Consider the following 14,453-nt stretch of genomic DNA (forward strand, 5'->3'; position numbering starts at 1 on the left):
TGAGGGCAAAACAGAATGCTGTTTTTTAAGTGTATGCGTTTTCACTTTTCGTCGCATCGTTCCTTTGAAAGAGGCCGGTCGGTTTGTGACGTAAACAATGGCGAGTCACTTAGGGCGCAAATAGCGCAATCGAAAAAAAAAAGATTTGATTATGCTGCAATTTAGCGAGGGCAATTCGCACTCATTCGGTTCGGAGTTGTTTTTCTTAGGACAGTCCTTCCTCCCCTGTGACCTTCATAAGAATAGCCCACTATAGCTCCTCGACCTCCAGGGCTTTTACACTAAATCTAAAGTATGCAATCTTTGTGGAAAGATTTCATGGATTTTTTTTTTACCCGTAAATTTTAGTCTCTCTTGTTTGCTCCACTGTAACCCCTGCTCTTGCAAGTACAGTCCGACGGTTACCTCAACGCCATCTGATGAAAACAAAAATATGGCTGTACTAGAGGACTGCATAAACAAAACTCCCTCACAAAACAAAAGTATTCAGTAAAGTTTTCTACTCTGAAGCAAGAAGAAATGAGCAAATAATCTCAACGGTTACCTCAACGCCATCTGATGGGGAAAAAATAACAACTTATAGCTGTACTAGAGTTTTGTATGGAAAACTCCCTTACAAAACAAAAGCATTCAGTTAGTTTTCAACTCTGAACAAGAAGAAATGAGCAAATTGTTGAATGCTTCCAACTTTAAATAACATACGTGTAACGGACGGATTACCAAACCCACACAGAAACGCAAGATATATTGTATAATATATAACATATTATATACATGTAGTTTAATCTACTCAACTATAATGTTTCCCAAAATTTAAAGAAAAAGCTCTCGGACACAATCAGTTTAAAATGGGAACATATATTTCAAACTACTTTGTTTGAACTCTTACTTCGTTGACCAGTGCTTGGTGTGGAACCTGTACTCAAGTATGGCTACAATTGAATGTATCTCTTACCTAACAGCTGTTCGATTTTGAAAGGCGCCAGGCGATTTCCGGATTCATCAAATGAGACAGAGCCCTAAAATCATAGAAGAGACACAAAACAGATACACTGTCAAAAGATCCGGGCCGGATTTGAACCGGATTCTGGGTTCAATTTGGCCTGATACATTTCAGGGTCAAAAAAGCACACCTTTCTGGATCAAAATTGAAAAGTCGTACGTCAGGAGAATAAAATCGAATTCGTTGTACAGGGTGCAAAAAGAAGGCAACCCACTTTTGACAGGAATTTTAACCTATTTACTTAACTTATTTGAACAGGTTTATTTTATAATGTAGTGAAGTATAGCTCTCCAATACGTGGTGAAAACAATCTTTTAAAAAAATCGCCAAAATAGTGTTTTAGTATGCTAGCTTGAATACAAGTCACCAAAACCACTGTTGTCGACAAGAAAGTCTAGTGTAGTGTTTTTTGTCTTCATATCAAGCTTTGGAGCTCAGTCAAGCGAATGGAATAAAGCCGTCCGTGGACAAACAGGTTTGGCACATGAAATGTTTTAAGTACCGCAAAAAATATGCATTTGCAATCGTTTTTTTCGTCACTTATGTTTAAAGATCAATATTTTGATACCACTAAATTGAATTTTCATAATATGCTCAACAAGTAGGTGAAAATTGCTATCAAAAGTGGGTTTCCTTCTTTTTGCGCAACCCTGTAGAGCACTAAGGGAGTAAATTAAAATCTTAAAGGTACAGTCCACAATTTGCAGCTATCCAAAAAGTAACTTACGTACTTCATATCGCTGAAAAGCATACTTGGTCTAAAGATAGTAATGGGACTAAACTCCCTTTGAAAATATTCTTTCTGGCAATCTGTAATTTTTAAGAAATCAAATGAAAGAAGGCCTTTCTAACGGTGCGTGTAAAGACGCATCGTTGGAAATGTCTGTTACCCGGACGGGTAGTAGTTCGGTTTTTTTATTCGGCGAATCGTGAGAAAGCGTTGACACGACGCACACGCGCGCGCGGTTGCTATAATTCGCCGATTCAGTGCGCGACATCGCGTTGCTGCATTCGGCTCAGTGAGAACGTGTCTCGGACACTTAATTCAGGCCCCATTCAAAACATGACACCTCAACTTTTGATTTGAAATCGAGGTCCTACAATATTCTCAAAATAGCCTATACCGCATTCACTGAGCTGAAACTTCATCAGGTTAGTTGTTCAGCACCCTTCTTTAGATTATGAGCAGTTGTGTTGCTTCAAACGAACATAATGCACAAATTACAAATGGTGGACGCTACCTTTAATGTGCATACGAATAGTAGAAAACACCAAACTGGCATAATCATACCGTGATTCCTTCGAACTGCAGGTCGGACAGCGCCTCCACCAGTCTCTCCCTAAGATGGTAAGTGTTGTCGTAGTCGAAGTTCTCGATCCCAATGGAGGAGTTCTCGGCGGCCAAGCTCTCCGCCACGCGGTGCAAGGCCAGCGCCACGGCCCAGACCGAGTCATAACCGAACGGGGCCAAGTCCACGCCGGGAAACGGGACGCCGCCCGTGTAGGAGGCGTAGGCTTGCTGGTACTGACTGGCAGTCTGATTTCATTCAAAAGAAAAACAAAACGTGTTCATCACAAGTCCGATCTTTATAAGTAAAGCACAGGCCATACCCAACCAGGATGAACAATGAGAGAAGGTTTTTGTCACATTCGTTTTCAACAGCTTGTGAGTTGGCCATGCACTTGTGGAATTGTGAGAGAATTAAGTTTTCCTTTTTTTCAGAATCTCACAAGCTGACTTCTTAATGGAGAAATATTAAGAATAAAAAGCACCAGAAATGTACGTTTATTTTAACAGGTTATGACGTGCTGATGCCCTGGTTGACTGTCCCCATTAGGCCTAATGTCTCGCATGTGTTGTGGCAGAATTATTATACATGTATGATACCCGAACTTTGTTCCGATTTTGAATTTACACCAACAGATCTCATTTTCGGTCCAGGGTAATTCGCGAATGTCGCATTCTGGTTCGTAGTTTCGGGAAATTCATCTCAATGTTGAGCTTGACGTCGAACTAAAAAAAAATTATTAGTCATTTTCGGTCGTGCATATCCCGTTTGCGCACAGGGCGACGTTAGAGGGCAATTTGGGTCACCGTGATTATGCATGCAGAGCCGAAAATGGGATATATTCTGTAAATTATGTTTGTTTGCTTGCTATTTTAGACGCTCAGGTGTCTGCAAATTAAAGGGAATGTACAACATTTGCTTTTGCTGCAATTTTCAGAAATGAACGGATTTGGAGGATTAGCATGTTATAGCAAATATTGTTAAACTAACTTGTTTCACGTTTTGGGCTTGTAGATGCTGGAAAAACCAAGAAAACCAATCATGTTCTTGTAGTCTGGTTCCCTGACCCCACTTAAGATGAAACAGAGCAATTTATAGACTTTGGGGAATTGTAAGGTCAGAGAATCAGTCTAGCAGGCTTGTACCCCTTCACAGGTGTGTAATGAATTGCAAAGAAAATGCGGAATAACTAAATATGAAAAACTAGGAACAGGTTTTTGAAAAAGCCAGTTTTTTTCCAACGCTGGTCGGCCGACCAGCGTTGGAAAAATACAGTTTTTCTTGAAAATGTCAGCACACCAGGAGCCACGATTTTACAGGATGCTTTAGACTGTCATTCCCTTACAGTTCAGTAAGGTATATCGTGATAATTTGATCATTTCGTTTTTTTGATGTTTGCAAATGTTGTATCTTCCCTTTAAGACAACAGGTCTCATCAAATTGAAAAAAAAAGTAAATATCGTGTTTATTAGTACACACAACGGCCCCTGAATGTAAACACTATTCCAATGTACGGTTAGACTTGACTTAAGTCGGACTTTTTATAAGTCGATACCCACAACAACCGCTGGCACCAAAACCAGCCCTGAATCCCATTACTAACATCGTCCCATAAGCGTGAGACAAGTGCCGAATTAACACGCGTGCCACTTCAGTGCCGCACGACAATGCGCAAACAAAATTAATTGAGCAGAACATGTGCGTGCATGAGATTTCGAAAAGTCCGCAAGTCTCCGAAAGCACATTAAAATAACATATACATGTACATTTTCAACATGGTGGTCTGGAGCTGACGTGTGAGGGCGCGCTATACACTGCTCATACCTTGACCGTGCAGTACAGACGGTGTGCCTTCGGGTGCAGGCCAGTAAATCGGTTCAAAATTGCCTACGCCGGCCAAATCACGATTTCCATGCCCTCAAATTCTTCGGCATAAGGGCATTTTGTGGGCTATAAACTTGAGGGTTTGTAAAAAAAAAAAAAAAAAAAAAAAGTGGAGGCCGTGCAAAGGACCGTGTGCTTGTATTTTATGCTAGCCGTACTACGCATGCGTGAAGTGTACAGAGCCATACTACGCATGCGCGAAGTCCACAGCGCCATCCAAACAAGATGGCGGCCAACTTTTATCGACAAATTCGTCGTACATTTCGCGTTCAAAAAACCAAGTTTTAGAATAATTCTAACTTTAATTGATATGCAGAAGATATTCTTTAATACTTTTTCTACAATATAAAGCTGTTTTTAATGTTCAAAAGCCTATACAAAATTTGTTGACGCTCGTTGACGACCGTTTAGGCTTGTTGACGCTTGTTGACGCTTGTTGACGCGCTTTAGTAGGACCGGACCTTTCTTGTGTTTGTAAACATTGGCGCCATTTTATATGGGCTGCCGTAAGCGCATAAATTGAAGCCGTGGTTGGCCGTTCTATTCCCACAAAAACGTCCCCATAACGCCCTCAATACATAGAAGGAAAAAAGCATGTTTAGGAATAATGTTTTAGCTTTGTTGACAATGTTGTATTTCCAAGAATCAAATATTATTTTGGTTATCTGTATTAAGTCTTCTTCATATTTGCAGTGTCGGGCCTTCCATAGTTTTGCAACCCGTGGTTGGCAAAAGTGCAGTTTGCCAACCAAGCGTAGAAAGGTCTATAGACCATTATGTTGCAACATTTGGATTTTTCCCATACATATCTACGTAACCAAAGCGAGGCTGTAAGGAAAAAAATAGTCTGGTTCCTTTTTGCACAAAAACCATTTTCATTCAGTAATGTTATTGGATACTGGGAGCATGCATGACTAAAATAGTGGAATCATTGAAAAACCTCGCATTTCATGCTTCACTGCGGTCAAAAAAATCGTTTGCACTGCAACCATCATTGACGTGTGTGTTTTTATTCAACAGGGCCCAAAAATATATATATTCGCTATAGCCAGGCGCGGATCCAGAGAGGGGTGTTGTTTGTGTCAAATCCACCCCCCCCCCCCCCCGCTTTGAAAATTGTATAGATAATAATTACGTACATGTCCGCCAGAGGCGTAGCAATTCGTGACAAGGGTGATTTGTACACTATAGTGTGCATTATTGTAGGATTTGATCATCGCTCCCCATTGAAAATATGGTAAGGTGCCCCGTCCCCCCCCCCCCCCCCCAACCTATAGACTCTCGAAGGCTATTAGTGTCCGGAGACAAAAACCAGTGTACATTTCAGCACGCCTCCTTGCAAAAATTTCTGGATCCACCCCTGCTAGCCCCCCTAAAATATAGGCTCTAGAATCGCGCCTGCCATTCTATCCTACACGAACTTAATTATTGTAGGGCCGGAATTTATTAGAAGCAATTATTTCACAAGTAAACATTTCGTTTCCTGGCTCATTCAAAAGTGAATTACTTTCATATTTTTTAATCAATTGAAAAGAAAATTTCTTTTTCAGGATTAAACTCTGAAATAGCACAGACAAGTAAATGTTTATTAGGCTCATTCAATTTTATGTTTTAACGTAATGCTTGAAAATGCTCCTTTGTGTTCCATTTAACCTTATTTTCAATTATCGTTTTGCCATTTTAAAGGATATTTTGGTGCCATCTTGGTCTATGAGATATTGCAAATTACTATATTCATGACCTAATGTGTGATGTTATTTCAGGCAGAAACCTCCATATCACAACTATTACTGCATAAAAAATTGCCACAATTTTTGACTTTTTGCTGATTGTAAATTTACTTTCATTGGCATTTCGTTGTCATGTCAGTACATGGCAGTACGCCAGTGACCAAACTTTTCTCACAAATGTTTTCCATGAACAAATGTTTGGGTTCACAATTAAAAAAAAGAACCCTAAACCGAACAGTGTCTTCTATTAAATTCCATCACAGCAACAGGGCCCTCGGTTGTCCAGGAAAGCATGGAAAACTTGTACATTTTTAAAGAAGTGCACTTTTTTCAATAAAATCACCCAAAAGGGATGTCGAATAGTATTTATGCATTTAAGAGAAGCAGAAAGTTGCACAAAATGTGTTCCTAAGAAAAAATCATCTCCTGGATCCTTTCACGACAAAAATGCTCGTCTTCTTTGCTTACTTGGGTAATTGGCAAATCAGTTGAGCTGGTAGCCTTAAAAAAAAATCGATGGCTTAACCTTGAGCTGTAATTTGCAAGAAGCTGATTTCCCAGTTGGCGTATAATTAATGACCCGCTCTCTGGGGGAGAACTGGAAATGAACCATTCATGCAATTATAATTAGAATTGATCATCTGAACCGTTATATTATGCAACGGCTATTAGAGTGTAATTGGTCTCAAATTGGAGAGCTCTCAGTCGGACGAATGATCAAGGATGTATTCAAAGGTGGGGGGGGGGGGCTTGAGTCATTGAAGTCCAACATTTTAAAGGAGAGCTTACAGAGGTGCCCTTTGAAATTCATATAAATTCATATCACAAGTATTTCCATACTTCTGTGAACGAATACAATAATTATAATAGTCATTTTCGCATAGATAACTGCAATTTCGTTTGGTGGACTGCTTGCAATTTATAAGCAGTATGAAATAAATATTGTAACATTATTTATAAATATTTGAAATTGTATGACAAGAACTTAAGCTATTTCGACAACAATCAAATGATGTGCACGATCGAAAATAATATAGGGATATCACTATCTACACGTTGAAAAACTAATTGAAATTCATATATTTAATGAATGATTTTGTTTTTAATTAATTTGATTTTGTAATTTTCCATTGGAAAACAATCATGACTGAATGTCAAGGTCTCCACAGGTGAAATGAACAGTAAGAAATGTGCTGATTCTCCAACACCCTGGGGACAAGACTCGTTTCATAGACTTCTTACCAGTCCGGAGACTGCTCGCTCGTTGTCCGTGCGCAAGTCCAGGAATACGGTGCCCACGTGATTCTTGACCACCTCGTACATCTGTTGCTCGGAGCAACCCAGCCACGTGACATTTCTCCACCAATCAAGGCTGTTCCAGCTGTCAATCATCCACACGTACCTGGGGCCGTACATTCCCAGGTGGTACGCCTGTGGAAGGGAATTGGACGAGATAGGGACAAGGAATCATTCAAACAAGCCAGACCGGTATGCCAACTCCGCATGCGTTGTGACCTAGCTCGCCAAATTCGCTGCCGAATCTTGACGTCACTTTGTTTGAATCTTGACGTCACTTGAGGTCAATTCGTTGCAAACATAATTAATCTTTCACGCGTACTGCAACCGCGCACGAGAACACATGCTTTGCTAAATGGCGGTTGTAAACAAAGTTTTATAATGTTTATTTTTAGACAATTGGTGGCAGCAAACGCACCGGCCCTTTTTCAAATGCTTACGCCATGTTTAAGCTAATGTGAGCATGCTCAAAATAACGCAAACGATAGAAAAAAAACCTGTCTGTGTGCTGCCACCAAGCGTCTCAAAAGTCTCCCATTGGCTGATATCGCTTCTGGGTAAGCAAACGTAAGTGCAAATATTGCTTTAACTCTTGTGGTGACAATCAGCGACAAATAACTTTACCCATTTCAGGTAATGTGTAAAGATGTTCTATAAGCATCGGCGGATCTAGACATTTTCAAAAGGCAGGGGGTGGTCCTCCTTCGGGGCGTCAGATGCAAGATCATGTTGAGCTCACTAAAGAACCCACGTCGGTAATTTTGAGAACTTTATTACATGAGAGGCGTCATGACCTGTATCATTTTTACGCCGGGGAGCTTTTCGAGGTTGTGGGGGGGGGGGGTTCGGTGGACCTTGGGTGTCGGGCGGCAGTGCTCCCCACCGAACCCCACTCTTCTCCCGTCCGACGTTCTCTACAAAATCAGGGTTGGAGATTTCTGATTGTGATCGTGTAAATATTAAACGTACGTGGAATGCGTCGTTATGGAATGCGCGTGAACCATTGTTTATGAAATGAGGCTGACCTGGTGATCAGGTGACGTCATATTCGGCAACGTTAAGGCCTTTTTACAAATTTGGCATAAATCAAGAGAAACTGCAATGTTCACTCACATAGGCCTATGCCTATAAATTTAAAAAAAATAATAAGAAGAAAAGTTTTTAAAAATGATCATTTCAACACAAAGCGTAAAGTATATTCTTTCCTCGAATATTCTTTCATCGAATATGAACAATAAGTGAAAATAATTTCTGTTTTTAATTTAATCCTTTGATTGCTTACATTTGCAGTTCTTTTTTTAATACCACTTACCTCACAAAGCATCCGCTTATATCCTTCCGTGTACGCACTTGAAACAATGATTCGAGCATCCTTATCCTGCCAAGATAGAAATAAAAGTACAATAGGAGAGGTCGTCCATCACATGTCGCGGGGGAAGACGTTTAGAAGAGGAAAGCATTTTTTTCACCAAACAAAACCTCTCACGCACGCCAGACGAACAAAGTGTGTTGATTCACAAAACATGAGCGCTAAAGCTTGGCATTCTCAATGACATGTGATGACATTCTCCACTTCAATTGATTCTCATGTACTGTAGTGCACTGCTACTTCTGTAGTGCACGAATATTTTAAAATGTACATTAGGCCCCCAAAAAACACCTGTGTTTCCAGTTACTCCCTCCAACTTAGAAAGTCACGCCGAAACTAAATCTGTTTATAAGAAAAAGTTTATGTAGCAAAAAATATGGTACCGCCCGCACTTTAGTTTGCGAACATCGTCCTGCATTTTTCAAAATGTCATTTTTTTTTAAAGTTGGTCAGTAATCATGCGGTCTTGCCGCGCAAAATGAACACTTTATTTAAATGTTAACTATTACGAATAAATGCCATAGAAAATACCCACCAACCAACCTTTTATTTCTATTAGTAGGCCTAATTTTAGGAAAACCATTTCTTGCCCTATGTATTTGATCCCATACGAACATATCGTTATACACACGTTCTTATTTTACTTTTCGCCGATCATTTCAACTCTTTATCATCTGATGGCTAACTCGCTTTCGAGCCCAAATGGGCGCTTTCCCGAGTTTTCTTTAAAGACATTTGCATTATTTACATGTGCATGTGTTTCTTGATCTCTGAGGCAGGAGACGACGTGGAGAGACGCCGCACTCACGACTACTCAATCAAAGGATTCCATTCATGTTGTTGTTCACAGTTGAGTGTTGCACCAAAACGGAAGTAAACACGCAGTTTCCGTCAAAACATCGCGTGTCACATGTAGCACGACATGTGACAGAGGACCCTCCCCCTTTTGTGTTGGCCATTGTGTTACCAGAATCTCAGGAAATCTTTGGAGATATCTAGGGGATGTGTTAGGTAACAATAGTCTAGGGTGTGTATAGGGTATAGGAAGATCGGGGGTACCCCTTTTGTCATAATATCGTGCTGGGTATATCGCGTGTTGTCCAAATCCTCCATGAATCAGTTTCTCCTCGCGGGAAAAAAAACCTTGTCTCCGCGCCATTCCCATGAGTCATTTCGTAGGAGATATTTAGGCACCTACTACAGGCATTTCAAATTATATCTCAAAAAGCTCAAAATTGCTAAATGAGCACGATTCTCGGCATACAAAACACAATACCAACTCGCTTTCCCGATTGGCAAGTGACATCAGTATCGTCCCTTCTCCTTGACTGTATCAATGAGGATACAGCCTTCCGTCGTCCTTAAAGAATGTTTGTTGTCCACACATCGCGTGTTGTCCGAACCCTCCATGAATAATTTTTTGCCCGCAGAAAAAAACCTTGTTTCCGCACCTTCCCCATGACTCACATTTCGTAGGAGATATTTAGGCACGCACTATGCAGGCATTTTAACTCAAGTCTTAAGAAGCTCACGATTCCTGCAAGCACACAATGTCACCTCAGTTTCCCAATTTGCAAGCGACATCAGGATCTTAATTCCCGAGAGAAGAAATGCAGGAAACATGCAACTAACCACGAAATTGAAGACAAGTAGGCCTAAATGTTCTCATTAAGCACGTACATATGACAATACTAAGTGAGTCAAAAAGAAAGGGAAACGAGTTCGAAATTTAAAAACAAACATAATAATATCAATGTGGCTTGATCCATTTGATAAAAACAATAACATAAAAGTAGAGTACAAGACTTGTTATAGGCTAGTAACTGTGACAATTTCACGTAATTTTTCATACTCTATTCACAAGCTATTTCCATTTTTATAGAAATTCCACAAAATTCAGCTGTCCACCACTGATCATTTACCGATGCGCATATGCAAGGAAAACAGGTAATATTCATCACTCTCATTCCAGAAAAGGACCTAAGTAATTCCACATAATAAAAAACACAACATTTTGACAGTTTCAGACTTGACTCAAATTTAATCTCATTTGAATTTGAATGCATGCGTGCACTCAGCTAGATCACTTCAAAGCATTTAGCATTCATTGGAAAATGGGTTCTTTAAGTAAAACATGAAAAGTTATGATAGCAAGTAATTTCTTTCACATGAGTGAACGTGCTCGTTGCTTTTTAAGGGGAAATAATCATCCGTCCAAGTTATTTTTTTTTTAACTCACAATTTATAGTAAAGCTGGTCCCAGAGCACATAACATTCTTTTCAATTGATTCCGAATGGCTTAAACAAATCGTAGAATTAGCGGTATCGGTAATGTCATTTACCGATTAATTGTCAAATCCACTATCGCCATTCGGAAGGACAATTGACTCAGTGCCTACGCGGGTGTGTAATACTGCTTCATGGTTGGCAAACTTTTGATATCCGTATCAAGGTGCAGTGTGAATTTAAGACTACGAAACACGGACTCATTGGTTGGTAGTATTGCGCATACCTAATTGAAGATACTTAGGAGACTGACTAGTCACGTGTGAGGGTTCAACCAATACAAGGGACCAGCTTTCATAGGAGTCCAAATTGCATGTGACAGGGGCACTTTTTTTACGGTACAGAATGATCATTTGCTTTTTTTTGCATTCGTTTTTCATTTGAAGCCATTCAATTGTTCAAGAGGGGTGCATCATAGCTAACTTTTCAAAAATATTAGCTCAGGGGATACTATACATTTTGAGAATACAGAGCAACCGAATGCACATTCTTTGGGGGCTCGTAACTGGATTCCGCTGCTAACGCAAGAAAAAAACACCTGTGCCCGCGAGCACCTTTTCTTAAACAACTTTTTTAAAACCACCTTCAATTCTTCGGGATGAACCATTTCAGGCGGAATAATTTCACAGGGTATTTGGTACCAGTCCTATCTTCACTTCGAGCAAGGATTTTCTCGTTCAATCGGTAGGTAAGTTCCCGTGTAATTGCAAATGTTGCTACGCGCCTTTAGAGTCAAACCAATCACAAGTCAATCAGAAGACACATCACAAGTCAATCGCAAGTAATCACAAGTAACGTGATTACAAACGAAAAAGGAAATGTGTTTTTTCACGGTCGATCTTGAAAAACCTTTCAGAGGATCGACTTGTGAGGACTTGACCTGGGAGAACCTGAACACTTACACATCGGTAACTCTTACATAAATAGTTCGATGAAGGATTGAACTCCGAAAGGAGCTATTGGAGGGCTCCACGTGATACATGATCTCTCGTCACAAAATTTATATCTATCCCACAGCCCCTCCAAATGTCAACATAATTATGGTTTCTCGCCCAACTGCGAACCCTGTGGGCTGTGGCGATTGTTCAAGAACAGGTTGTTCGGGAGCAATAAACAAAACAATGAAAACCACTCAGGCATTAAAACATCGTATTCATAAATACCTCAAACAGTTTCCCATTCGTATTGGCCGAGAACCTGTCACGTGGGTACAGTCTTAAGCCACCGTTTCACCACCGGTCAGCACTAATTCAAGACCAGTGCCCAATTTCATGGCGCTGCTTAACAGTTAACAGAAAGTTGCGCTTACAATAAAAAAATTAACAAATGTGCTAAACGCAAGCACTATTTCATGGCGAGGATGTGCTAACGGTTGCGCGCGCAGTGGAGATTTCTTTTGCTGCGTTACTAATTTAAGCACCTTTTTCCTCTGAGATTAGCGTGCCTTTTGCTGTACTTGCTGCTTTTACGGTCTCCATGAAATACAATGTAATACGAAGCAGAAAACTGTGTGCTTAGCAGCGCTATGAAATTGGAAAAACAGTGCAAGATGGTTTGTTACTGCTCGGCAGTAGGAGCCGTAGTAAGGGAAGGCAGCTTCTCCCGACACTTCAAGATGCACATAGTGCTGTACATTGTGCGTGCACGCGGTGCATTGTTCGTTACCTTTTTTTTCTAGTTCGCATTGAATACTTTGCTTCAAGCACGATCATACCTTTTACGGCCGCGTCTTTGAACCACTAAAAAAATTGGTGTCGGGTGAATGACTCCGTCATTGGCGGCAAGGCCCCTAACCAGTCTGAAAGCGCGCGTTTATGAATGCTTTATCACACTAGCACACCCTTATTTCCATCATACTCCTATGAAAAAAATCCGTCAGTGTCATTATCCATTGTATGTCATTATCCATTGTATGTCAATGTCATGAATTATTTTCAAGGAGCCAAGGTCAAAATTGCTTAGACTACCTCAGATTCATAAATGATTTACCGAGTTTTCTTTCAATACTTTTCTTTTAATATTATAAAGGCCTACGTCATGCTCCTATTCCAAGTATACACATTTCTTGACTAGCAAGGATTGGCAAACTGTGAAAGGTCAACGTTGCAATTATAAAGAAAACAAATGTTTTTAAACCTATCATTAAATTGAAAAAAAAGTAAGACTGCTGCAAACTGCTTACTGACTGGATGGACCTGAAATATATAAATCTAAAAATTAATGTGGCCTGACGTTGCGAACTTAGCAAGTTCTTCTTCAGAGGCTAAAACAGAAATAAAATATCATTCAATTGTTAAATATAATATAACCAACACACACTATCAAAGTCTGTAATAAAAATGTTTCTTTCTTTTATAATGAGGTTGATAATGATGCAATTGTTGTTAAAAATGTGTTGCCCATCACAGCTTTAATTTCTGCACTTGTTGCAACCCATACAAAATGACGTTCAACGTTGACAACATTAAACGAAAGAAAGGGGTGAGGGTGGGGGACTGGGGTGGGAGTGGGGGAGGGGGTTGGGGTTCTGAAACAGCCAACCAATCCTAGTATGTACTTGTCTGTCCGATTTTGTGAATTCTCTTAATTCCGTTCACCTACACGTACCTACATGAACGCATATATCTGTCTAGATCCCGAAAATAATCCGCCCATTGGTTCCTTCATTTGCCGTCATCATAAGAGCCATGTGATCCCACAAATCTGAAATCTTGTAGCTTTAATACAAATGTCGGTGATTCAACTCGTCACTTGCATTCACAAGGCTGCCAGATACACGTACATGCACCTATAGAAGTTCAATCTACTGATTTTGTTAATATATTTCCGACCCTGTCCGCATGATATCAATAAAAGCTGAGCCTTGGGTAAATTAAGATCGTAAGGTAGATCCTTCGATCGTGTTCAACCTTTGAAATAAAGCTGCCAACGTTCCTCTCGACTAGACTTTCTCCTGCAGAATCAACCGACTAGAAAATGTAATCCCTACGAGATAAGCACACTCGTGCAGGTATTTATTTCAAAGGTTTTGATCCACGAACCTTGAGGTTCTTGAGTTGGACCGTAGGTGTTTCTCCAGCCGCAAAAGACTCTTTAGCCACGAGGGTAAGGTTGTGCAGCGGCAACTCCTCCGACAATTTGTTCATTGCCTGGAAAGGAGGTAAATAAGCAAATAGAACAATATCAAAATGATTCTGATCCATGCATCTATTGTCTTGAAGTGATTCCAATGTATTGCTACGAACTCTGCATTAAGCCAAAAAATAGCCGCCAGAAACGAAACTAAAAATATAACGCAAGAAAAAAGTGAAGGGTAAACATGGGCGTCGCCGGGATGAGGCAGGGGGCACTCTCCCCCCCCCCCCCCCAGGAAAAAAAGGAAGAAGAAAAAGAGAAAAAAGAAAAAGGGGTGTGAAGTCATATTTGCTATTAATTCAATACTCATTTAACAAACGGGCGTCTGCAAGGGTGTCAATGGGGGTGTGATGGGTAAATGTCCCCCGCCCACCCTCCAAACAATGATAAATTTAGAATATGCTATAAAAAGTACAAGGATTTTTGGGGGAAATGTGCTTTCCCCCCCCCCCCCCCCGAAA

The 14,453-nt window shown here is 40.3% G+C and overlaps 1 protein-coding gene across 1 annotated transcript in view; it reads right to left on the reverse strand.

Moving 5' to 3' along the window:
• Nucleotides 1-14,453, reverse strand: part of LOC119736140 (gamma-aminobutyric acid type B receptor subunit 1-like) — a 45,616-nt gene that overhangs the window by 8,105 nt on the left and 23,058 nt on the right. The window contains exons 4-9 of the mRNA XM_038210153.1: nucleotides 13,899-14,006; nucleotides 8,515-8,580; nucleotides 7,149-7,337; nucleotides 2,295-2,540; nucleotides 956-1,019; nucleotides 336-416 (exon numbers count right to left, since the gene is read on the reverse strand). Of these exons, the coding sequence (XP_038066081.1) occupies nucleotides 336-416; nucleotides 956-1,019; nucleotides 2,295-2,540; nucleotides 7,149-7,337; nucleotides 8,515-8,580; nucleotides 13,899-14,006 (754 nt within the window). The remainder of the gene's footprint in view (nucleotides 1-335; nucleotides 417-955; nucleotides 1,020-2,294; nucleotides 2,541-7,148; nucleotides 7,338-8,514; nucleotides 8,581-13,898; nucleotides 14,007-14,453) is intronic.

Source organism: Patiria miniata, unplaced genomic scaffold, assembly GCF_015706575.1.
Source record: "Patiria miniata isolate m_02_andy unplaced genomic scaffold, ASM1570657v1 HiC_scaffold_29, whole genome shotgun sequence".
NCBI lineage: Eukaryota > Metazoa > Echinodermata > Asteroidea > Valvatida > Asterinidae > Patiria > Patiria miniata.